The 27586-nt window shown below is 35.0% G+C and overlaps 1 protein-coding gene across 1 annotated transcript; it reads left to right on the plus strand.

Moving 5' to 3' along the window:
* The first annotated feature begins 2892 nt into the window (after positions 1–2892).
* On the plus strand, positions 2893–27128 carry tbx5a (T-box transcription factor 5a). The gene is made up of 9 exons (XM_028463005.1): positions 2893–2990; positions 3608–3783; positions 4406–4500; positions 5830–5949; positions 7025–7172; positions 18946–19098; positions 21925–22016; positions 24505–24737; positions 26545–27128. The coding sequence occupies exons 2-9, from the start codon at positions 3640–3642 to the stop codon at positions 27126–27128; spliced, it is 1569 nt and encodes a 522-aa protein (XP_028318806.1). The 5' UTR covers positions 2893–2990; positions 3608–3639.
* Positions 27129–27586: the final 458 nt, after the last annotated feature.

The raw sequence follows: 27586 nt of genomic DNA on the forward strand, positions 1-27586 counted from the left end.
GCATGATATAATATTTTTCTATAAAATATTTAAAGAAAATTGTATATATGTTGTTTTTTTGTTTGAAATGAAAGTTTGATTTATTTTTTATTTTTTATTTTTCTTTCCTTTTTTCTCTTGTCTGCTGTCAAACGTCAACGCTACAAGAAGTGCAGTCTTTTTAAGACAGCGACGCATTATTATTATTTTTCTTTCCTTAACTACCACTAATGTTCTAGACAAAGTCTTAAATGTTGCTAAAGATCCATCTAAATAAAAAGAACATTTGTTTTAAGGTAACCTTTTGTTCTTGGTAATATATTACTTTTTAAATACATTAAAACGAAGGCTATTCAGTTTTGTTTTGCTTTTGTTTTTTGCTAGGAGAATATTTTAGATTTTTTTTTTAAGTGCAGACTGTGTAATAGAACGAAAGAAGTCATGATAAAATCATGGAAACTCTTCTGCTCTCTGCGTAGTTTCAAGCGTGTGTTTTTTGTTCAGGTTCGAGGCTTTTTCTAATAATGTTCATGGGACATGTATGGCGTTATATGCGTTTAAAATTAACCAAACTATGACATTTGAAGTAATTTGAAACTATTTAATTTATTCTTGTTTTTCCATGCGTCTGCTTTGGTTCAAAGGGTTTTTCTTTCTTTCTTTCTTTCTTTCTTTCTTTCTTTCTTTCTTTCTTTCTTTCTTTCTTTCTTTCTTTCTTTCTTTCTTTGTTTTCTGTACATTCTGGCCTACAAGAAATTGCGTTCCAAAATACAGTATCAATATGAAAAATGACCACAGATATTATGTTTTGTTGGTAGAAACTAATTTCTCTTATTTTCGGGTCATTATCATCTTAATATCAGACATTAGAACGAAGAACCTGACAGAATAATGTATTATTATTATTATTATTATTATTATTATTATTATTATTATTATTATTATTATTATTATTATTATTTATTTTTTAAAGTGTAAGACATTTTTGTGCTCTGTTATATTTTTCTTCGATGCACCTAAAATGCAAACTCAATTGCTCTGACTAGTTGTATTACTATTTCGTTTTTCTTGCGCAACAAAGCAGAAGTTACAGTTTAATTTCGATAAATATTTGCACCCGTATCAACGTTTATACAACACTATGAACTCTAAATATTTACCTACGTAATTGAATTTTAGCGGAAACGTGTCGTATTTCTGTATATTGTAGTTATTAAAAATATTTTATGAAGAAGCGGAATCCTTTTCCGTTCTCAGGTTGGCTTTTTGAAGCAATGCTTGATGTGCACGTTTAAAAAAACTGATGAAAAATATTTTTGCACCTAAATGTAAACACTTTAAAACGCGTAAAATGCATGTTTTCAGATATTTTTTGAACGAAAATTGTGCTTATTTGGAAAATGGAGAGAAACCGTAAACTTTCTTTCAGGTTAGAATGCAATACAAATGTTGCAAATAAAGCGGAATCGAGAGGAAATCCTACAACATCCTATTAATAACATCCTGAAAGCTTGATTGTTTTTCAGAAATGGACAAACCGGTAGTGATTTAACCAACACCTCCCTGTATCTCTCTCATAGTTTGTAAAGTTACCCTGGGGGAAGAGATTACTGCTTAAAATGCAAATGAGACGCTTCAATGCACTCGGCGCAAAAACAAAAAAAAAAACAAAAAAAAAAAAATGGCACGTGTCCATGATAAGGTTTTTTGTTTTACAGTGCAAAGTTCCTGCTTAAATGTGCATTACAATATGCAAATTTATGTTTGCTTGCACAGTCACTTTTATATAGAGCAAAGTTTGAATTCTGCACCAACTTGTATGTTTATGAAGGTAGAAATAATACGTAAAAGTGCGTGAAATTGTACATCTCGTGTCTACTTTCTTCGTTTTTGTTTTTTGTTTTTTTTAAAGAAGGGTTTATTCATTTAAAGAACTTCGCAGTTTGTTGTGATCATTTTTGGTCACCCTTGTGAAACACTGTGGTATGTGCAGAATGGACCTGCAGTGAAAAGCCACAGGCCTAAAGAAGGCCCTCCAAACACATCCTCCTCCACTCTAAAGCCAAAACTGTCCCTTTAACTTCTATTTCGGTCCTGTGCATGGGCTATTTTCGGATGCGTAATCTATCTTTAGTGATGTGTTTGGGAAAAACAACAGGATTGCAATGGATTTGGGTTTAATATGCACAGAAACCCCCTCTGGAAAAATCTATATTGTTGGATAATGTCGGTTGTGCATGTTCAGCAGGAGGTACGATATTGAGTAGTTGTAACATTTGTGAGGTTACATGTTGATTATATCAGTTGGGTGGTTTTTCTTAATGAACTTGACTCGGCGTTGTCCAAGAGCTGCAGGTTTGCAAATGAAGAGTGTGTGCGTAATAGCGCATGAGACCGTCCATATCCAATGGATTAGAGAGTGAGGAGCGGGATTATGGTGAGGATAAATAAGAAGGGGCTGGGGTGGAGACCTGGAAGAAATTATTATTAGAGACCTAACCTCGATGCTATTCCTGCAAAGGAAAAGGCAACACCCCCTCCCCCCTCTTTGCCTCCCATCGTCCCCCGCCCCGTGTATACGCAGTCGGTCATTGATGCGCAGTGGCGGGTTGGAGTGCAGCGCGCAGGAAGGAAAAGAAGGGAGACGATAAACCAGAGGCTGGGAGAGAGAGGAGGGAGGAAGAAAGGAGGTGACGGACCTGCTCCACTGGGACTTGGTCGCAGTTTTACAGCTCGATGCCTGTTCAAAACACGGCGCTCCGCTTGGAAAAGGCACCAAAACGCACCAGGCTGCTGCTGTTGCTGCGCGCTGCTGCTGACGCCGTCTCCGAGTGTCTCCGCTGCTCTGTCTGGACTTACTGCGAGGAAACGGGGGAGAGGAATTCATGGAGACACCGCCACGCACTTTTACCCAGCGGATTTTCTGATTTTGGACTTTGGACATTAAGTTTTAAACGCTGCGTTTACGCATCGTGTGATCATCTCGATCCGGCGAGGTGTTTTGTTTTTAGGTAAGCTGATCCCGCCCTGTTGTCTAGATGGTTTACACACAGCGTAGTAAACAGAGCCGGTGAACCGCATGGGGAAAAATCCACTCTTTCTGGAGGGCTGCGTGGTCACGTCGTCGTGTTTGTGACGTTTTGAACATGACAGTGCGTCCTGGTTAACCACAATAACCTTTATTTAGTTTGTGGAGAAATACTAAAGTAACGTGTTTTAAAAACAAAGGTAATCTCGGCCTGCTACAAGTCAGAATATATAGCCTCCCCTTAAATGTATTTTTTAAAAATAAAATACTCAAATTAAGGATTGACAAGGATATTTCACAGAATGTGGTGCAACAAGCTGCGCACAAACGTAAATAATTTGTACAGATCATCTTCCTGAGCTGTTTAGTGCGGCCTGGATTTCCTGTTGCTTCATGAGCTACCCCAACTATATACCTAGTGTATATATATATATATATATATATATATATATATATATATATATATATATATATATATATATATATTATTTGTCATCTTGTTTAGAAAATCTGGACCAAAGTTTTTGTTTCCAGCTGTTTTCCTTCACTTTTACGCACTCTTTGCGCATTTCTCTCTCCTGTCTCGCCCTTCCCTTCCAGCTGCTTCGGTACTTTTCGGAGCTGCTCCGGTCATGGCGGACCAAGAGGGGACATTTGTCCGCCAAAACTCTCCAGGTGGTTCGGATACAAGGGAATTACCAAGCGACAGTAAATCAGAGAAACAAAACGGGACATCGAGCAAATCCCCGTCATCACAGACCACTTACATCCAACAGGTCAGTTTAATGTCTGCATATGGCCTCACTTTCACCAGGCTCACGGTCACTGGCTATCACTGTAATTCACAGCGTTGTTATGACGCTTTAAAACGTGAAAAGATTCTGCTATTTTCATTTAAAATATACAACCTTGAGATTATCTTTAGATATATATTAGGCTATTACATGTTGTGCATAAGTGGGAAAACTAAACACAGTAAAGTTAACAAACTTTTCTGTCCCGTGCTGGAGAGGAATTAATAATTTAAATATTTTATATATATATATATATATATATATATATATATATATATATATATATATATATATATATATATATATATATATATATATAATTCATATTTTGCATGTTTGCTATTGGGTTAAAATTAATATAAAAAAAGAAGATTAATTACATTTATACATGATGCTATAATGACCATGTATTGTGCACCAGTTAATCTATATTTTGGTTCATACACAAATTTTACAATTTACAAAAATACGTGATCAAAAGTTTAAGTTCTATGAAGTTTAGCAAAAAAATACATTTTAAAAATGTATCTGAGATCTTTAACTTTTTTTTTTTTTTTTTTTTTTTGTTTCCCATTAATGCTTTTGCTCACTGTGTGTTCTGAAGGGAATGGAGGGAATTAAAGTTTACCTGCACGAAAGGGAGCTGTGGATGAAGTTTCATGAAGTGGGGACGGAGATGATCATAACCAAAGCTGGACGGTGAGGATTGTTTGATGAACTTAAATTGAAAATTGATAGAACAGAATAGTAAACATCTTTGTTGATTCCCAGAGGGGAAATTCACATTTGTATATGCAACATAAAGAGCAGAGAGTAAGAACAAAAATAAATACTAGCATATGGATTATAGTGCAAAAAGCAGGACATAAATTAGAAAATGATCAAGTCAAATGGAAGTTTGTAATTAGATTTATTTATTTAAAAATGCTGATGGAGAGGTTTGTTGGTGTCTAGAGGTTTGTCATGTTGCATCTCAGTTAGAAGATTTGGATTTGATCCCAGACTTTGATGCTTCTTTTTTTTTTTGCATGTTTAAAAGTGCGTGGGATTTTTTTAAAGGACAAACAAAAATAACATTTGTTTAACTGGAGTCTCGTGCGGTTTTTTATTTATTTATTTATTTTTTAATACGGCCTAGATGAAGTATATTTTGTGCGTGGGCCGAGTAGGAATTTTCCTCTGCTTGGGGAATTTGGGAATATAAGAAAAACCCAGCATCTGGTAGACGGTTCAGCTCCATGCACAGCCTATAGTGCGCAATAATCCAAAGCTCCAACAACACTCCTCTGTGGTGTTTCTCTCTTGTTTCTTTCAATGAAAACACTCAGGAATGCATGTTCTGACATTTTTTTTTTTTTTTTTTTTTTTTGCACCGTTTAAAAATTGCATTCGCATCAACGCACGCACGCATGCATGATTCAGCAAATGGATGCGTCCGTTAACGCGTCTCGCTGATTTGCCCTCAGTTTGTTTCCAGTCAAAACAGCTCACACCAGCTGAGCGTGTGTGTGTGTGCGTCAGTGAGTGTGTGTGTGTGCTGGCTGCTGGTGTGTATCGGTGTCAAATGTCCCTCTGGCTTTTCTGAGTTTGATCATTTAATACACAGCCTGCACGGTTGACGGTAATATCTGCTGCAGGCGGGGGGTCGACTGTTGGTTTTCCCGCAGCTGCACAAAGTCTCCATTATATTCCCGTCGATCAGATCACTCCTGATTTTGGTGATAAGTGATGCAACATCCCTCTTCCATCCCACGTGACACACAAGAATGCTTAAATGTTGCTCAAGTTACGTTTTATTCTGCAGCTGTAAAAAAAAAAAAAAAAAAAAAACGTGTAGCATATAGAAAATTTAAAAGTTAATTTAAATTGATATTATAGTTTGGAAACATTGCATTTGGAAATGAAATATTTACCTAAAATGCAGGAGTTTCTTCAACTTTTATTTGAAATCATTTTATGTATTTTTTTTTTTTTTTTTTTTCTTTCTACAGTTTGACCAACATTTCCCCCGTTTTTTTGTCTCTACAGGAGAATGTTCCCCAGCTTTAAAGTGAAGGTGACGGGTTTAAATCCCAAAACTAAATACATCCTACTAATGGACGTCGTTCCCGCGGATGATCATCGATACAAATTCGCTGACAATAAATGGTAAATACTTGAAAACACCGCTGTCATTTCTTGTGAATAGTTTAGAATAGTTTTGTTTATTTTATGAATGAGGATTTTCAAACATATACATTGGCTTGTCACTGCAGGGACTTTTAGACTTACATTCTGCTTTATTCAGTTGTGACTTTTTGTGCCAAACTGTATTTATAACATATTTATTAGTGAACGAATTAAAAGTTTATTCAAATGTTTAAAAAAAAAAAAAAAAGAACCTCAATTTTATTTTAAACATTTCAGAGGTTGAGAATAATGGATTATTGCGGGTGAGTTTTAAATATAGGTTTTCGGCCAGGAATGTTACAGAAATAATTTAAAATTGTAGTTGTAAAAAATCGCTGCATTTTTAAAATTTAGATTTCGTTTCTGAATTATCATTATCACTATTATTATCATTATTTATTTATTTATTTTGAATCTTTAAAAGTGTAAGACATTTTTATTCTCTGTAATATTTTCTTAACTTTGTAGACCCACATTTTTTATTTATTTTTTTTAGCTTTAATCCCTCAAACAGTCAAAAAGTGAAAAATGAAGTTTTGTCCATTTATTGATTTTCTGGTAGGACCTATATTTATCATAGTATTATTATAGAAATATGAAGTTATAATAGTGGAACTTTTTTCAGTGTTTGTCGTGATTCTGATTAATTTTCCCATTGCACAGTCTAATCTGTTGCAACTTCTCCTTCCTATTTGTTCCCAACGTGGTCAGATGGTTTGGTTTTTAGCTTCTTGTCTTGCTGATCTCCGACCTGGGGCCGGAGTGTGGGCTGGGTGGGTCAGTGGCTTCAAACACTAGAATAATTACCAAAGAAAGTATGTGTGCTGGACGGATATTTCTCTCAATGCAACAAAAACCACAAAGACAAAAACATCAATTTATTTATTTATTTATAAAATAATACAAATATTTTGTTTTCATTCTTAAATCTACATTTTCTGCTGTGATTTATTTGGTTTCCGGCGTTTTCCTGTCTTTGACCTCCTGTACACGGTTCTGTAGTCCAGGTTTTTTACAGTAACATTGTTAACATGTGGTGCTGTTACTGTGTCAGGTCTGTGACCGGGAAGGCCGAGCCCGCCATGCCCGGGAGGCTCTACGTCCACCCGGACTCTCCGGCCACCGGTGCGCACTGGATGCGGCAACTGGTTTCATTCCAGAAGCTGAAGCTGACCAACAACCACCTGGACCCGTTCGGACACGTAGGTGCCTGTAGGTGTGTGTGTGTGTGTGTGTGTGTGTGTGTGTGTGTGTGTGTGTGTGTGTGTGTGTGTGTGTGTGTGTGTGTGTGTGTGTGTGTGTTTGTACACCGAAATTATTAATAATAGTAATGATTATAATTGTATTGATTATATTTTTTGCTATTTTCATTGTAAAAAAAAAAAAAAAATCATACACGTGAATATATTTCTGCATGAAACAATGCTGATCTGAACTTTTTCTAATGTTTATATATACATGCATGCATGTGAATATGTTTTGGTGTTTTCCCCATCAGTTTTTAGTTCATGCTTTTACACTGCAACTTAAATGTAATAGAAACACACAAGAAGTAGAGCCAATATATTCATATTTATGTGAGATATTTATGCCTTTAGTCATTTTATGCATCTGTTTTGCAAACATTATCATAGTTTTTGTCAACCATGCTTTTTAATGATCTGAAATCGGACTAAGTCAAATAAAGGCAGGATGACTAAAACTACATATTAAACTGATTTTTTTTTTTTTTTTTTTTTTTTAAAGGGACAGAAATGGATTTAAACTAATGATGAAATATTTAGAAGTAGATTTTGTTCAATCAGTGGCTAAATTTAGGAGGAGCAGCTTGGTAAGAAAGGGCGGGACATGTATGCTGATCAAAAGTTATCTCTCTGGGAAGTTAGACATTGTTGATTTCTGTTGGTGGCACGAGGATAATATCATTAAATAACAATTAAACTTACAATTTTACTCGTCTAAATCTACTACATATCGAGTTCAGTTAAAATATTGTGAATTTATAGTCAACTAAAGCTATTCTGTTTTAGTTTTTTTTTTTTTTAATTAAATAAAGATTATTATTATTATACTAAATTTAAGATAAAACACTGAATGCAATAAAAAAGTCAAACTTCTGATTATTTCTTTTCACTAGTAGTATTTTAAAGCAAGATTGTTGTTTGAAATATATTTATTTTTCAAAATAAAGGCAATAGGTTTGGTACCTATACTCAAACTACAGAAATTAAACAGTTGAAATAATTTTCCATCTCAGTTTTCTAATAGAAAATGTTTGCTAAAGAAGTGTCTCAAACCCTGGTTGAGGATCTCAATGCGTGTTTTAATTGTAGACCTGGAAGTCATCAGCAAAGAGGAAGAAACCACTGATGGTACCCATTTCCTTAGCTGCAGCTCCTCATTATTCCATTTTCGGTGTCGGGTCTGAAACCTTTTTGGGTTCGTGTCTTTAACCAAAGCAGGAACATAGCGTATACTTTTACAACATATGTGGTTTTGTTGGTTTGTAGTTCTTTTTTCATAGTTACTGACCCACGTAGACCTAATTATCTAACCTTAGTAAATGTTCACATGCAACTATAGCCTGTGAACTATATAAACCCACCTGTTGATTGGGACATTTTGGTTTTTTACAATGGAAAGCTGAACATTTGAAACCAAAACATTTTAAAATGCTTACTAAAGTCGACATTTTTTGATTCTCTGTCAAGATGAAAGCGTCCTTTGAGGTATACATTAAAGCAGGGGTTCTCAATCTTAGGGACAGGACCCTATTTGGGCTCATGAGACACTGGGAGGGTGGTTGCAGATGCCTTCAAGAAATTAACTAAAATATTTCTTGAACAATTTGAGCCCATATTTGCTTATTTTTACCCTTTTTTTTTTGAGACTCCACCAAACTTGCCATATTTTTAACCCATTTCTGACACTTCTCCATCAGATTTCAATACCTTTTCTGCACATTTGTTCCACTTACAAGACATTTTTGGCACTTATAAACCCTTTCCACCACTTTTACCACTTAATGTCGCATATGCTGAGTCAACATGTATCAAATCAATTTGAATCGAATTGGTCTGTAATAACAATTATATTAAAAAAGCATAACGTTTTTGAATGGAATCGTAATCTGAGTATGCATATCGAGCCGTTTATCACAGAGAAATGTGCAACCCTAATGTTGACCCATTATTGTCACTTTTTACCTCTTTTCACCATAATTCATGCTTATTTTTGCCAATTCAACCACAGTCACGATTTGTCATGCCCATTATTTACCAGTTTAAATGAATTGTTCCTACTTTTTAAACTGCATTATACCCCAAACCCCCCTCCTCCTCCTTTCTGGCACTTTTAAGCCGATATTGACACTTTGAACCCTTTTTAAACACTTTTTCTGTCCATTTTTGGACACTCTAATGTGAAACTTTTAACCAATTTTTTCTGTGGAATTTAAAATCCCAATTCACCACTATTTCCACCAAATTTGGTCGCTTTTAATCCATTTTGTTTTTGGTTAAAACTTTAATATTACACTTCCTGGATAACAGTGGATATTATTCAGATAACTAAATAAATGAATGAATGAATCACATAATTCATAGAACAATGGACAATGTCTGTGTTCAACCACCTTCAGGTACAGTGGAGGTCCCCGGTCTCTGGTCCCTTTATTTTGGGGGTTGCGGGCTGAAAAGGTTGAGAACCACGTATACAAGCAGTTATACCTTTGTAACATTTAGGTGTAAATACATGCTTGTCATTAGACTTTGGTCCACTCCAGTGGATCCAGTATAATCACTGAGAGCAAAGCTAACATGCCTCAGTGCTCCTGTTAGTCATGTGTACCCACATGGCACCTATAGGGATTGTTCCTTTGCCAACGTTGGTGAAGTTGAAACTGGAGGAATGTGAGCAACGTTGTAAATTTCTGAGCTTTTTTGTGATTGGTTGAAGTGGTTCCTGGCTCGGCCTCTCGCATGCTGGAGAGACAGCAGCAGCATGGGATTCATAAATGAAACCCATGCCAGAAAATTCCCTCCATCGGCTTGTTGGTCCAGCTGGTAGAAATAAGCTGCAGATGATTTATAATTACCAGCATTGAGACATGAGACCAAAACATATTGCTGATGTCGATTATAGACCAACTCAGGATGGACTTGATTTTTCCCAGAAATGTCTGGAAAATGAGGTTTAGTGCAGAGCAGGGCTGAGCTCAGGACTCTTGTAAAAGAGTTTAAGAGGAAACAAGGAAGGCTTAAGCTCCAGGGGGCTTCTGTGTTTTTACACAGTTAATCAAGTTGCTTTCCAACTTTGGCTGTTTTCTGATTTTTCTAAAGTGTTATTAATTGAATTTGCAACAGCACGGAACACAACAAACTATAAACTGTGATAAGGGTGTAAGAAATAACCGATTTGGCGATTTATTGTGATAATTCACTGCACGATTAACGTATCGATCCAATAAATGTCCATGTTGTTTTTTTTAATCATGTTTTTTTAACAAAAAAAACCCCCAAACATTTAATTGCATATGCATAGCACGTAAACTCCCTGTCACTAGGTGTCAGTGAACCACATCAGACCTCAATGCATTTGAGCTTGGAAGTTGCATGATCGCACCTTATTTTTATAAAACATACTGGGCACTTTTATAGATGTATGTGTCTATTTTTTTTTTCAAGAACTTAACAAAAATCAGAATCTGTTGTAGAAGCAAAAGTTGAACTTTTTTGAAAAATGTAATTTGACAGTTGTTTTTGGAATTGGAATTACAGTTAAGTAAGTAAGTAAGTAAGTATTTATTTATAAAGTGCTTTTCGCAGATAAAATCACAAAGTGCTGTACACAGAAACAATAAACATACATTTACATCACATGTGTAGCATCATAAAAGGGCAGTAAAAATTAAAAATAAAATCTTGTTAACTAAAAGCTTTTTTGAAAAGCGAAGTCTTCAAATGTTTTTTAAAAGTTAATTGCCATTTACTTGTTCTCATATGTTTAAAAAAAATTAAATAAATTGTATTTCATACCATTTTGTATTTGTAAAAATTAAATTTGTAATTATTGATATCATGATATATCGCAATGTTTATCACATATAGTATTGGGATATATCGGGTTAAATCGTATCGTATTGTCAGATTCATGGCAATGTACACCCCTATAAACTTCTAACAATTCCACCACATTCCTGTTAGTGTGGCATTTGTAATATTTAAATCTACCTCAATAATTAAAAAACATATTTTACTTGTTGATCTACAACATAGTTTATTCCAATTTGAACTGTAAATGTAAATGCATTTTTTTTTATGTTGAATCCAGTGTTGTTCACTACATTAAACGTGTTTTGTAACTATAACATTCTTTGCTGCAGGAATGTTTTTGAACTTTTCACTTTTGACACTGTTTTTAACCCTGTTTAGTTCCCACGAGATTGACATTACTATAAGCAGCTTAATGTAATCTAATCTGTTATTTTCATTCAATCATCGAACATCATCAAAACACATCTTTTAAATAAGATTTCTGTTCACATCTGGGATAATCACATGTTTAAAGCTCCACAGGCATATTTTAATACCAGTTCATAAAGTCTTCTTGTTTTTTAATATATGTTAAGGTTCTGTTCATTCAGACATGTTTTTTTCAGGAAATTTTATCTCCTGACATGTGAGAGAACTCGTAGGGATACATCTCAAAGCATTCACCTCTGAGGAAGACTGGCAGTTGACAGTCGAAACATGTCAGGAGACAACATTTCCTGAAAAAAACTTGTCTGAATAAACAAAACCTTAACATATATTTTAATACCTTTGCATTGTTGTTATTTTTACTCTATATATTTATGTAATTATTGGTTTATTTAACAGGGACAGTTTACATTAATATCCATATAGAAAATGGACCAGAATTAGCCAGAAGGCTATTTTTCATCTGTAGTCCTTGGACAGAATGTTCAAATGTCACCCTTTTACAAATGAAAGGAAATATACAATAAAATATACAGTGAAAAATGTAGCTACATAATAACATATCACATTTATGTTTACATATTGTTAGAAAATAAAACTAAATAAATAAATAAAAACAGTACATATGCTGCACCTTTTTGATTCAATTCATGCAACTTACTTCACCATCTTAACATTCTTATTGAAGTATTTATTCTGCAATGTACTTTTTAATGACAGACTTGAGTTTAGAATTTCAGTGTCTGCTTTAGCGCTGAAATAACATGTTTTATTTTGAGTTTTTAAGAGTTGCCGGTTTTAGCTTTGATTTCAAATCCTGAAACATTTTTTATTTTTTTGCATTATTTTGTTCCTCAGCTCACTCCCTCCCCTCCCACCCTCCCATCTCCCTTTCTTCCCACACACAGTTTTTGGGTGAGGAGGGTGGAGTGTGAAGATTGCTGTGTTTACATCCAAGTGGCAGCGTGCGATGAGCAATAGACGGTGGTGTACAAAGCCTGCTAATCCCCAGGCCTCAGGGAAACTCTCTGATGTGGTGGAAGTTGAAAGCAGAGGGCAGCGGCGTGAGCCCCATGGTGATCCCTCACTATCACTGAATACTATCACTGGTGAGGCTCCTGGGAGCTCAGATACAGGGAACCAAGCATAGGCACAGATTGAAGCTCATGGAGGCACGGCGTGTGCTGGGCTCCCAGTGGGTGGTCTGCAGATTCAGACCCTTACAACCAAACTGTGAGAGAGTAACGGATTACAAGTACTCACGTTACTGTAATTGAGTTGCTTTTATGTGTACTTGTACTTGTATATTTCTAAATCAGTCATTTTATTTGTGCTTAAGTACGTTTTAAAAGAATTCAAGTAATTTGTTAGATTTCTACATCGAACCGTTACTGAGTAAATTATAGTTTTTTTGTTTTAAAATGATTAAAGGACATTGCGAAAGTACAAAAATTAAAGAAAGTGTCTATTTATACGGTTGCCATATGGACAACCCCTGGTGCTCGTGGTACGATTCTTAGGGTTAAGGTTAGGTTTAGGTTTAGGTTTAGGTTGGGTTAGGGTTAGGGTAAGGTTTAGTCTTCGTCACGGGAACTAAACTAACCAATGACTGACTTATCAAGTGACCTAAACTGGCCAAATAGGGGCGCTGCGTACGGATAGAACGTCGGTTTACTGATACGCCAACCGTACGGATAGCCACTGCCAAAATTAAATGATAAGACAACAATCAAATGCATCACATCATAGCCGACCAATCAGAATAAACGTAATGCATGGCGTCAAAACAGCATTATAGATGTATGGGGTTACTTTTTTGTTTTTGTTTTTTTTTTACATAATTTAAGGACTTAAACTTAACTTGTTTTTGATATTGCTACGTGAAAAACAGTTACCATTTACTTGTTCTCGCAAGTTTAAAAAAAAAAAAATGTCTATTTCATACCATTTTGTACTTGTAAAGATGAAATTTGTAATTATTAATCACATTGTATTGGGATATATCGGGATAAATTGTATCGTGACATGTGAATCATATTGTATCGTCAGATTTATGGCAATGCACACCCCTATAAACTTATAACATTTTTTATGTTTTTGAATGGAATTCGTTGGTGTTATTTTGGTTTTTTTTAAAGAATTGTACATTTAGACAAACCTTTTATTTTACACAGATGCCTTTGTGGAAAATAAATTCAGTTCCAATTGTGGAAGATTTGGTCTCTTCCTTTTTAAGTTTATACATTAATTGTTTACTGTATGCAAGGGAACCGTGGCAATATTTATTACCAAAAATAAACGTAGTGGGTGAAAGTAACCAATAACTTTTACTTTGAGTATTATGTAATTGAGCTATTTTTTACTTGTACTTCAGTGTTTTATGTATGACTTACTTGTACTTGAGTACAGTTTCAATCAAGTAACAGTACTTCTACTTGAGTAGGATATATCAGTACTATCTACACCTCTGGGAAACCCACACTCAGTGGTTGTTTCTTCTGTTGGCAGAATATTGTAGTTTTTAAATCCACGCTGTGGGCTTAATGAAATGATTGTAATGATGAACACCAAATATCCTCTTTGCCAGATATTTGTTATCTGGATCATTGATTGGGTAAATTTTGTGCAATAATTTGATGAAAATTGCAATATTTTGGGAAAAATAGGGTTCCTTCAACAATTTACATGAATGCGATCATACAAATATTGTGGAGTTTAAGGGAGTTTGTGTAATTGGCGGGGCTAGATATCTACACCCAGGGATGCCCAGAAGCGTAGGCGGCAGGCGGAATCGCCTGCTACTCTCTGTCTGACCACCTTCTACTTGTAAACATGTTCATCAATGATTCATTACCTCTTTAGCACAGAAAGAATATCTGTATTATTATTACGTGAAAATCTGTCAAAGTCACATTTTTCTTTTAGCTGTGTCTGCTAGCGTGTTGCATTCCTTCTTCACTGCACAGAATAGCTGCATCCTAACCGAACACTGGGTTACCAGCGCCCTCTGCTGGTCGAAACAAATATCTGGCGGCTGCAACTGAAGAAAAACAATCATTCTCTTTAAACATTACCCCAATAATACAATACATTTTAACATTCACAACATTATTGAATTCAACTAAATTAAATAAACATTATCTCTACATCACCTCAACAAAGAAAATAGTTGCTGGTGAGAATAATTCACAGACCAAATTCGAAAAAAGTTGATTTTTAAGGGGTTTTTAATTTTTCTCTATGGAATTGAATATGTATTTTAAAAAAAAAAAAAAAACATTCATGATCATGAATTAAAAGTCGTGTGTCCAGGGTACTGGGTTATACGAAAATCATAAATGTAAAGGTATATGTAAGATATATTATGAATATTAATGTGCATTGATACAACTAAATATATTACCAAAACCAACTACAAGCAAACCACACAAAAATGATGTTAATCATTCAGATATGTTACAGTGCTAGCCAACATTCTACAGAGGACTACTAAGAGACCAAGCGTCCGTACTACAGGTATACTATAAGTTGGTACATTTTCAACTGGAAAGAGGTAAAATGATAATGATGCTCAATTATTTGTCATCATTATTATGGATACCAGATTTCCACTTGTACATGCATCATGCAAACAAAAACTAGGTGAGAAAATACATCATGCTAAGAAAAGTGCGACAAAATAGACAGAAGAAAAGCCTCAATTACACTAATATAATGCATCAAAAGCCACCATATAGCATAAGTTTTGCAAAATTTAGAGTTTTAGCTTTCTACTTTTCTTTTAAGAATCCTATTTTTTTTTTTTTCCTGGACATCTCTGTACACCTGAATTAGTTGGTAATTTAAACAATTTTTCATACATTCTGTCATTATTATTTTCTCGTGAGAACTGAATGGGATGCTCTAAAGGCCCCCGGGCCTTGAGTTTGATACTTTGTGTACTTTAAAGACTGGGATGAAATTTCTACCCCCATTCACTATATATATATATATATATATATATATATATATATATATATATATATACATATACACACACAGTTGGTCCAAATGTTTGGGCGCCACTATTTTTTGGAAAAATCGTGATGAAATACGCAATCCAGAACCAATCTGGTTGAAACTCTTAGGAATAATTGAGGAACAAACATTGACATAATAAAGTGAAGTTTAATAAAGATCGGTTAATTACGAACCAAGATATGAATTGTTGAAATTTCACCACTGTTTAGAGATAGGAGTCCTTTGATTTTTTAAACTGATCCAGAATCAGTATATTGATTCGGATACCCTCCAAAATCTAATGGAAGGTCTATCTTAGGTTAAAACTTCATCAAAATCCGTCTGCTAACATACAAACAAACAAGCAAAGAAATAAACAAATGCCTTCTTGGCGGCGGTAATAGTCGACACATTATGCCAAATCCCAACATGTGTTTTTCCACATTCGGTCAGTAACTTCTATTAAATCATTTGCATCTACAAGATGGATAACAGTCTACAAAAACACATTATACCAACTTCCTGCCCATTACAGAAACCTATTGCACCATGAAATGAGATCAAGTTCAACTGAGTATTGACAATGATGACCATTGTATGGTCTATGTAGGTCTCTATGGTTCAGTCGGCGCTGAGAAAAGACCTTGGGTTATGGCCGTGTAGCACTGCAAAAAGCCCCTACAGGTACTGGGTGTCGGGGCAATCCCTTGTCTGTTCTCATGATGGCAGTGAAAGGTACAAAAACAATCCTCAAGATAACAGATATAAGGAGGAATGCCTCTGGGGCTGCAAAAAGCTGCAGAAAATGCTTTATATCTGACGGTCACGACTCCTTGATCCGTCAAGACAATTAGATTTAAGATCCACGGATGAGAGGGTTTTTAAAGAGGGGTTCAAGGCTCAAGTTCAGCTACGTCTTGTTGTCGCCAACATGGCCAATGTTAGCCGTCATCACTTAGCATTAAGTATGTTTGGCAGGATGAGGGGCATAAAGAGAGAGAAAGTCCAGGAACAAGTTAATGTCAGTTTATTACTCCAAAATAACTGTGATATGGCAAGGAATTAACAATGTGCTAAGTGGATGGTCATTAAATGTGGCGTGCAATAATGTCATTCCAATTTTGTATTCAAATATTCACACAACTTCATTGCAGTTGTTTTATTATTATTATTATTATTTTTGGTTGGCGCTAAATAATCCCAATGTGTTTTTTTTCTTTCCAAAAAGATCATTTCTCACATATTTTAGTTTCCGCATGCGAACAAAAAATAGAGTGGTATTGAAAAAAAAGTGGATAAAATTGATTCCAGTCCATTTTATTAACAAAATGTATTTGAACATTGAGTTACCTCAGTTTTGATAAATATGTTGGAACATTTTTATCGTATCTTTGACACAAAGGCTGTGAAACATTCAGCCTGCAGGCCAAAACTCTCACATGGGACCTATTTGGCCAAAAAAATGACTGACTGGACATAGAAAAGTAAAACACCAGATCTCCTCTATAATACTTTTTTGGTTCATAAAATCACTTAATCTCAAAGTTAGCGTAATTGACTTTAACCCAAAAATGTGAAGTATATTTTTTTCAATAGAACAAACTATTATTTTTACATCTGTCATTAAAGATGGTTGTTTTTATTTTTATTTTTTTCTGTTGTGGTAAGATTAAGATTACGCGTTTGACAAGTGTGCTGAAAACATTTTAAAACTTTGTTAAAATAGATTATTTATTTATTTATTGCCTCATGACAACTTTTAAATGTTGTTAAATACATGACTTTGTTTAAAAAATATCACATTAATATCACTTTAATTAAAACCATGAAACACGACCCATTTTTTTTTGTTGTTGCTCTAAATATGACAACCATCAGTATTATCCATAATGATATTACGCATCTGGGCACGGTGACGTGTAAATCGCAATCAACCAATCACATTTAGGGCTGATAGAAGTAATTTGTTATAGAGGAGCTTGTTTTTGTTGAATTTTCAGATGCTTAATTTTCCTTTTTTTATTCGCTTATACCTCGGTCACGTGCGCGTCCAGTTTGTTGCAGAGGTGTTTGTGGTTTAATCCCGTTTTGCCCTCAGTGTGAATGTCGGGTATGTTTTCTGTTGTTTTTGGATGTAAACGAATAATACAAAAACAAAAGAAGAAGACAACAAACACGTAATGCGACGAAAAAATAACACTTTTTGTACCAGATTTATTTTGTGTTTTTGGCATACTTTTTATTTACTATTATTTTGTTCTTTGTTTATTTTTGATCTAAGTTATTTATGAAATTATTACATCAATGAGACCTCTGTGTTCACCCGTCAACATTTTTGGCACATTGAAAAGTTGTTTAGACACTATCAACACTGTTTAGACAACAGTGAAATAACAAATGATAAATACGGTTTAACATTTTATCCTTTGTGGCTAAAACTCAATGACAAAATAAAATAGAAATGAGAAACCTTTTTAGCTAAAACATTATTCATTATAAGTATAATAATATTTGAAACCTTTATGACTAAAACGTGAATAAAACATCTTTTTTTTTCATTTTATTTATAGTTTTATGCTGGCGAAGCATGAGTGGAATGACACAAAACGTGTTACTGCATCAATATTAAAAAAAAAAAAGGATTTGCTCAGAAAATAATAATAATAAAAATATCACTTTAAATTGCGGCCCAAATCTGAGTGGCCTTCGACAAAGTTTTAAGCTAAACAAATGGTTGTATTTTTAGGTTATGCATAAGTTCCAGGTATAATTTTAATTTTAAAGAAGCACATACAAATAATATTAATATATTAGACGATATAATAGATCCATTTAATTTAAGTGTCCGACACACACAAAAAAGCTGTTTTGTTTTTTTTTTGTTTTTTTTTTTAAAGAGTTGGACTATAGGTTTTTTGGAAGAAACACGTTTTAAACAACGAAATATCGTTGATAAATATTTGATTAAGAGTTTTAACTTTAATCAAAATGCTACAAATACAGGGGGAGAAAAAAAAAGAAAAAAAGTCAAAGTTGGCCAGCATTAGTCCGCCAATGTCCCGGTTCTGCTCCATTTCATTTCATTGCTATTCTGTTAAACTGATATCAATCAAACACTGGAACTGTTGGCTTTAACGCTCGGATTTTATTTATTTTTTCAAAGTGTAACTAAACACAAATGTGTCGTGTTTCTGTGTTAAGCCGAAATAAGGTTTATTACTCTGAACTTTGCGGAGGAGTCATGGATGGGCCTCATTTTTGCATGAATGTGACGTCATCACTAAAACATAATAAAACTTCTACTTCTTGTTTTTTTTCTGTCATACAATTCTTTTCAGGTGGATTTAATTAGTTTTTGCTTTACATTGTTAAATAAAACGGCTTCTTTCTTCCCGTTTATTTTTCTTTTAAAATTAAACTTTGGAGGAAATAAATAGTCTTTTATTCCACAGAGTTTCTTTTCACAGATGTCGATGTCCTTTCTTCTTTATTTTAGATCATCTTAAATTCGATGCACAAGTATCAGCCGAGGATTCACATCGTGAAGGCGGATGAAAATAACGGCTTCGGCTCCAAAAACACGGCCTTCTGCACCCATGTGTTCCCTGAGACGGCCTTCATAGCGGTCACATCCTACCAGAACCACAAGGTAAGACTTCCAGAATTCATGGGTTTAGTTGTGTTTTCATTTTGAATATCTGAATATTCATATTCATAATCCCCCATCCTTGCGTTTAGAAAATAATAAAATAATAATAATTGTTTTTACTCTTTCCTAAAGTTTAAAAAATGTGTCTCATTGCAAAACAAGATTTTAAAATTCCATTTTTAAACTTAATCCCACACATTTAAGGCCTCTGTTGAGCTCCATTCCTCTTGCTTTTTGCAGCATCTTTTCAAACAGTGACAGAGTTTGAGGCTAATTCTCTTTTTTTTTTCGGTCAGTGACAGCAGAAAAAGCGCTGATATCTCGTTGACTCATACATTGACAGACAAGGGTTAAAAAAAAAAAAAAGCTGAGATAGAAAAACAGACGCTGTCTGACCTCAAGCGACTTGTTTCCAATTTTACAGAAACACAAAAACTTTGTAGAGCAAAAAAAAAACAAGCGACGATGCTTTTACCAAGACGTCAGCACATCAAAAGCAGCAATGTTTACAAAAAACAAGATAATAATAATAATAATAATAATAATAATAATAATAATAATAATAATAATATTTTTTTGTTTTATTGATTTTCTTTGTTATTGTTAGCATAATCGTTTTATTTGTTTAATGTTTATCCCATTTATTGTTGTAATAATAATAATAATAATAATAATAATAATAATAAATAAATAAATAAATAAATAAATAAATAAATAAATAAATAAATAAATAAATAAAAATAAGAATACTAGAGAAGTCCCGGAATTATTTTCTGTTTTAAGACCAGTTGATATCAAAATGACTAAAAATGCAATTTAAACTATAATATTAATAATAATAATAATAATTTTGAATTAGAAATAAAAACGAAAGTGTACCCCTCATTTATGCACTAAAGAGCAACAAGTTATATAGTAAAAAAAAAACAAGGTTCAAGCAGTTGTTTTGCAGATAATAAAAAGCAATACATGGGATAAAAAAAACATAAAGTAAAAACATTAAACATAAAAATAATCATGCTAATAATAACATATACAAAATCAATAGTATCAAAAATTAAAAATAAATATTTGTTATTATTATTATTATTATTATTAATATTATTATTATTGATAAATTCAACTTTATTTATATGTCACTAAATGCAACAAGTCATGGCACTCATTACCAAATATAAAGTCATAGGCCTAATGATTATACTATTATTATTATTATGAAAAAAGATGTGTAATATTTATTTTATTTCATATTTCATTGTTATTGTATAATTAAACATACTCCAACATATTTGTTTTATGTTTGTTTGTTTGTTTGTGTTATGTTTCTGTTAAACTTGAATTTAATCAGAAAAGTTCCTTCAGCAGCTGTTCCCAATTTAGCTTTAAATACATAACACTCACAATGTTCTCTTTGTTTTTGCATTTTATGGAAAAAAAATGTTTTAGAGGTATTTAACTATTTAGATTTTATTGAATCTTTTGTTTTGCAGACTTTTTTGGGGCTTGTAAATAAACAGAGTCTGGTTAATATCGTTGGTAACATGTCGGCCTGTATGTTTTGAGTTTAGGGACAACAAGAGAAAAGGGGCGAAAGCTCATAATGATTTTTTTTTTTTTTTTTTAGCCAATCAGAGGTCCCACTGTTTCTGGGAACAGGAAGCCCATATGAGCAGCATTCTGTAGAAACCATTCATTATTTCCCAACTTGTTCTTGGGGCCTGAGATCGTAACCCTGGGCTAATTATTATTTGGCCTTTCCAGACCTGCTGAAAAAAAACAAGCATTTCTGATTTCCTGGCACTTTACCACAACTGTCTCATTTAAACAGTTTGACATCTGCTAAAGTAATATAAGCCACAGGCATGTGTCCAATTCACCTGTTGGACTCTCGGCTAATGAAACTGCCCAAAGGCTCTCATTTCTATACTATTTCCTGTCTCCACAGCATTTAAAACATTTCTACAAATTCTTGGACTTTTTTTTTTCTAACAATTTGGTCCTGTGGAAAAATACAAAAAAGAAACTTGTGGTATTCGATTCTCATTCCATGGACTTTGTCTTCTTAACGTTAACCATTCAAAATCCCAAATAATGTATGTGTATGTGCACACAGTATATGACCATAAATAGCGTTATAGACTTTGAAGAGTTTTGGAAATTTAGGAACTCATCAAACCACAGATATTGAGGCTGCTAAAGATACATCAAAGAAGGTCAATAAAATGTGACCAAATGTGACACTACTAGAGCACAAGTCTTAATGAAAACGTCAGGCATAAGAGAAAGAGTTTTTCTAGAGTTTTGATCTCAGGAGTTGAAGAACTGAACAGATATGGTCGACTATTTACCCGCATTATTTTAAGGTGGCTACTAAAACACATTCAGAACATATTTAATAAAATATCATACAAAGATTTATAGGTAAAACATTAGATTACATCGTATAGTTCCCAAAAAAGACATGAAACAGACATTAATGCAACGGATGTGACGGTAATGATGATAACTGAACAACAGTCGAAGCAACTTGTGCTAAACTGTGGTTTAGAAGTTTATATTTATCTTTAAACCGAAAAAAAAAAAAATTGTGTTCACAATCATGCAATATCATAATTAACTATTGTCTTTCATGTTTCTTATTCTTTCTTGTACATTGCCATCGTTGAACACTTCAATTTTCGCTGGTTAAAAAAATGCTAAAATTCATTCTATTTATTCTAAGTGCAACTGTTTCTATTCTTGAAACTTATCTGTTAGTTGTAATTTAAAAGCAACCCAAAGTACTTCAAGTGTTTGTTACTAATGCAAGCCTGTTTTCTCTTGCAGATAACACAGTTGAAGATAGAGAACAACCCATTTGCTAAAGGTTTCCGTGGAAGTGATGATATGGAATTGCACCGGATGTCCAGAATGCAAAGGTATAGCTTTGGGAAATGTGTTTCTATCCTTAAATCCAGTAAGAGTTACTAAAATATCCCGGTCCAATGTCTTGAACATTTAAGTTTTGCAGGATGTTTTCAGTGTTGGTTATTTTCAGTGATGTAAGTGTAGGTGTTGGTGGTAGTCCAGATTTCATGCTTGACTTTAATAGTTGATCTGGCAGAACCTTTTAAACATGACTGTAACAATTCTCTTTCTGGGGGGATGTTCCAGCTGCCTATATACAGTACAGTATGTGTATATATGTGTGTACGGGATTCATGGTGGTATCACCAAGGCAGTGCATGACCACATCGTGCCTGTTATTCAGTCCAGATGACAGCTATAGAGCACAAGTCCAACCTGCACCGAAAACACATTTTCAAAGGAGAAAATCTGGTTTTAAAATCCAACTCCACCCACTGCCTTTTGTGGACAGCGCCTATAGCCACTTTTTATTGTCAAACCTTCTTCTTCTTCTTCTTCTTCATCACCAATCATCACAACATCCTCCTTAATTACAAGCAGCAAACCTTCACTCTCAGTTCCCTTTCTGAATGGCAGCTCCATCTGCTGTTGGAGGAACTTTTATTTCCTCCACCTTTTTATATTTATTTGTTTTGCCTGTCAGCAGGATAACTTTAAAAGTACTTAACAGTGATTACAACCAAAGAAAGTCTTTACACCATGGAAGATTACATGACATTTTGGAGGTTATCCGGATCAATATACTGATAATCTCTATCTTTCATCATTGGCGAAATTTCAAAAATTCATATCTCGGTTCGTAATTGGCCGATCTTTCAGATTTTTGACCCAGTTATGTAGGGATGGTTCTTCAATTACCCTAATTAGTTGTATCGATTGCACATTCAAATTGCAATTTTTTGGGAAAAAAAAAATTAAAATGTGGGTGCTCATACAGTAAATTTGAACATAGGGTCATTCCATGATATTTCGACAAATGGCCGACTTACTTGTCTGAAAAAAATGACATTTTTACCAATTTTTCAATAAGCACACTGTACATTTTTAGTTTGATCTGATTAATGCTTTTTGAGATATAGCCAATTTAGTAATTTTTGCACGTTCTCATTTGTCTTCCAATATCTCAGGAACTACACCATGTAGGAAACTGACGTTTGGTATATTAATACAGCTCCACCTACTCTCTCAGGATATACACAAATATCTGCTATACATCCTATGGTGGACATGCCAGCCCCTCGAAATTGGGAAAAAGTTTGTCGGACATGTTTGGGTCTTCAGTAAACAACTTTGCATATGTCTCAGAAAAATAAGGACGTGTGAAAATCGACACACAGCACCCTCACAAATTGACCATATCTCAAAAAGTATTCATCCCATCAAACTAAAAATATACAGTGTGCCTATTGAATAATCAAGGAACAGACCAAAGTGCTTGGAATGTCCTGAAAATTTGTTGAAATGACATGAGATGACCCCATGCTGTATGGTTATTAATGGGGATAGAAATTTGTTTCAAGCCTTTAAAGTGTGAATGATCAATGTACTATAATCAGGATCACTGATACAGATATCTGGGAAATAGGAGATCTGTTGCTTTTGCTATTTTCTTGCATATGTCCACATACCTTAATCTGACTTTACTGACTTAATCTGACTTTACTCAAAATTAGAGCAATTTCAGAAATAAGGATGCCAAACTACTTCAATGATTTTCACTGTTAGAAGACAGAAGCTATAATAGTAATAGTGATAAGTTAAAAGCAGTTATGTGGAGGACTGCAGGGTTTCGTTATATAGAAATCAGACCAGGCCAACATTGAAAAGCTGCTGGACTTTTCCATGCCATCTTCAGACTCTGCATCCTTCCCATAACCTTTACCTGGAGCCATACACGGAGATATCTCTTTCTGTGATTGAGCCTTTCAGGTTAACACCATGATTTATGAAGGAGTGCAAATTGCACATCAGCCCCAAGTTTTTTTTTTTACTTTCAAGTAGCTGTTAAAAACAGCAAACCTAACTGAAGAGGACTAATGCAAAGTTAGTTTAAGTAGGTGCGTGCCACAAGATAATACAGCGTTTTGAGTGAAGTGCATTTCAGCAATCTGAGTTTTGCAAATATATTGAGCTTGGTAAGAGTCCAAACCACACTATCAATCTTTAGTGCTTTTGTTCAATCCTGCAAAGCACAGTAAGCAACGTGCGTCTGCTCTTAGTTACACTTTTATAGGGGAGAGCTTATTGAAAAACCAGGTCACTTTTTCAAATGATGGTTTCCCTAAAAATCAAAGAAGAAAAAGTAGCAAAGTGATCCATTGATGGATCCAGTGGATTAATGGGAGAGAGGTTTTCTGCAGAGCAGGGCTTCTAAAAGACTTTTTCTTAAATCCTCCAAAACAGTGTTTCAGTTGTACTCGCTCAGTCAGCCTCATGCAGCAAAAGCATGATGGTTTTACTGGTAAATACTCTATTTGTGTGTCTGTGTCTGTGTTGCAGCACCAAGGAGTACCCTGTGGTGCCTCGGAGCACAGTGCGACAGAGGGTCGGCTCCAGCCAGAGTCCGTACAGCGGAGAGGTCCAGGGAATGGGAACACCCAGTGCCCTGAGCACCCAGTACTCCCAGTGTGAGAATGGAGTCACAAGCACCTCACAGGACCTGCTGCCACAGTCGGGCTCGTATCCTCTTCCACATGAACATGGGGCAGAGTATCACTGCATCAAGAGAAAAGGTAAGACGAATTGGATTCAAACCGAGACCTGAAACGATATTATGTGTGGCCATCATTGCCTGATCTAGTTAGATCTTGGAAGCTAAGCAGATCTGACGTTGTTTGGGAGACCACTGATAATTCCAGGTGCCACAGTGGGGTGGCAGACACCCCAGTGGTATCTGTCAATGTGTCCTTGAGCAAGGCAATTCACCCACATTGCAGCTGTAGCTACAATAGTAGTTTACCTCCACTAAGTGTGGAGTGAAAGAATAATCCCTTAATTCTGTAAAGCGACAATTGATGTATTATTTATTATTGCTATTGAATATTATAAATAGGTTTTTTTTAATGTGCAATTTCACAGTGTGCAAAATAGTAACAATTAAACTTAAAAAAAAAGAAAGTGCTTTAAAGTGTTAAAAGTTCCTAAAACTACTCAGAAATTTGACCCAATAGGCGTACACAAATTAACTTTATAAATGCCAACTGGTGCTGGTGCAGAAAACAGTCCTAAAGCAATTTTTCAATAGAAATCCCTTAAACTGAGAAAACTCCATCAATTTTAAGGTGTTACAGTAATAATCATCAATACGTAATTTATAATTTCTGCTTACATTAAATGTATAAACAAACTCAAACTTGGGGATTATATTTTAACATTTTTTGAAATATTATTCTTTTTCAAATACACAGAAAATTCTCTGGATTAAAAAAAGGGGGGGGGGGGGGGGGTCACAACCCGAAAAAGGTTGGGATCCGATCTGGTTTAAATGTTGTTACTGCATGTAGCGAAAGCCCACAGCAAAACTATGTCGCATGATCTGAAATTTAAAAAAAATTAAAGCACAGCCAAATTATAAAATATTGTCAAGTAAATATAACCGCATGAGACGAAACATGAAACGGCAAATCTGCCTCCAATTGCTACACACATTCCCACTGTAATAAACTGTAATGAATAACAAGTTGACTTTACTTAAAAAATGCAAACTCGTTGCCTTAAAAAAATAATTTATATTGTCTTAGATCAGTTTGATTTGATTAATTTATCAGTTTTTTTAAGGCAATGAGTTTGCTTATAAGTTAAGTCCACTTTTTATTCTTTAAAGTGGACAGTATTTATTTAATCATTGAATATGTAGGTCATGTACAGTGATAATTCTTTAAACATGCTTTGACAAAAAAAATCTGTTTGTAAGAAAAGGACAAGTATATAAATGTTATTGCAAAACTATTGGTTAATATGAACACAGCATTGAATTTCTATGAACTTAAAGTAAAGCTAAAGTGAATGGACTTTCTGGTTTACAAGTGGTTTAATGGAAAGTCAAGGTTGTGTTTGTGTTCAGAGAAGACAACAGGTTGTAATAGTAATAAAAAAAATAAATAGCTTAAATAGCTAGATAGATACTGCACTGCACACTTAGTGGGGGTAAGCTACTATTGTAGCCACAGCTGCCCGAGGGCAGACTGACAGAAGCGAGGTTGCCATAGTACACCATCGGTCCCTCCGACCACCACCAACAATCACGCACACACCACGTTCATACTAGGTAATGTGGGTGAAGTGCCTTGCCTAAGGACACAATGACAGATACCACTGGAGCGTCTGTCCCCCCACTGTGATAATTCCACCTGGAATTATCAGTGGTCTTCCTTCCAAATACTAACCAGGCTCGGCCTTGCTTAGCTTCCGAGATTATATGAAATTGGGCAATGACAGACTGGTATGGCCACGTGTTGTAGTTTTGAGTTTTGATCTAAAAAAAGAAAACAAAAAGGTGACTTTTACAAGTTGTGACTGATATCTGTTGTTTCCTTGCAGTAGAGGACGACTGTCACTCTGGTGATCACAGCTATAAAAAAGCCTATCTGGAGAGCTCGTCCAGTGAGGAGGATCATTACTACCGACCTGTGAGCTACACCCAGAGCTTAAGCCTCACTGGGGGCTCCTACCGCTCTGATTCCAGCCAGCGACAGGCCTGCATGTACGCCAGCACGTCCCAGGGTACGGAGCCCGTCCCCAGCCTGGAAGACATCAGCTGCAACACCTGGGCCAGCGTCTCACCCTACGGCAGCTGTTCCGTCACCACCATGCAGCCCATGGAGCGGCTGCCCTATCAGCACTTCTCTGCTCACTTCACCTCTGGGTCTTTGGTGTCCAGACTGGGCGGGGTCGGAGGTCACGCCTCCCCACAACTGGGCGACGGCCACCACGCAGCCATGTACCAGAGCTCCATGCCCCACGCACGCCAGTGTAGCCCTGCAGCTGGGATCCAATCGCCAACTGGTGGCCTGCAGCCAAACGAGTACCTCTACGCACATGGCATACCACGCACATTGTCCCCACACCAGTACCACTCCGTACATAGTGTGAGCATCATGCCTGAGTGGAGCGAGAACAGCTAAAACATCCTTTTTTATTTTACTCATCTAACAGAAAAACAGGACAAAAAGGGCAGGGTACATCCAGGAAACATTTATATTTATATTTTTGAGGATGTTGCTGTTCATCTGAGAGATCCTGCTGTCACATGAACCTTTAGATGTGACGGCATGTGCACTTACAAACAAACACCATCAACAACAACACGCATTAAAAAGGATCTGGACAAGTAGAAGACCAGAGAGACTTCACATGCTTTCCCAGTGCCACTGTGTTGTTGATGATGGATGTTAGTGAGACCAGTAAATATATATTCATCTTTTCTGAAACATTACAAATCATGGGTTTGTCTTCATGTCCAAAAACTGTAAAAAAAAAAAAAAAAAAAAAAAAAAAAAAGTATTTTGTCTTCTTTCGTTATTGAAGTTCTCATTTAAGATATTTTGTTTTGGGTGAGTTAGGTAATGTAAAAATACTGCCA

The sequence above is a fragment of the Gouania willdenowi genome, chromosome 12 (assembly GCF_900634775.1).
Source record: "Gouania willdenowi chromosome 12, fGouWil2.1, whole genome shotgun sequence".
NCBI classification, from domain to species: Eukaryota; Metazoa; Chordata; class Actinopteri; order Blenniiformes; family Gobiesocidae; genus Gouania; species Gouania willdenowi.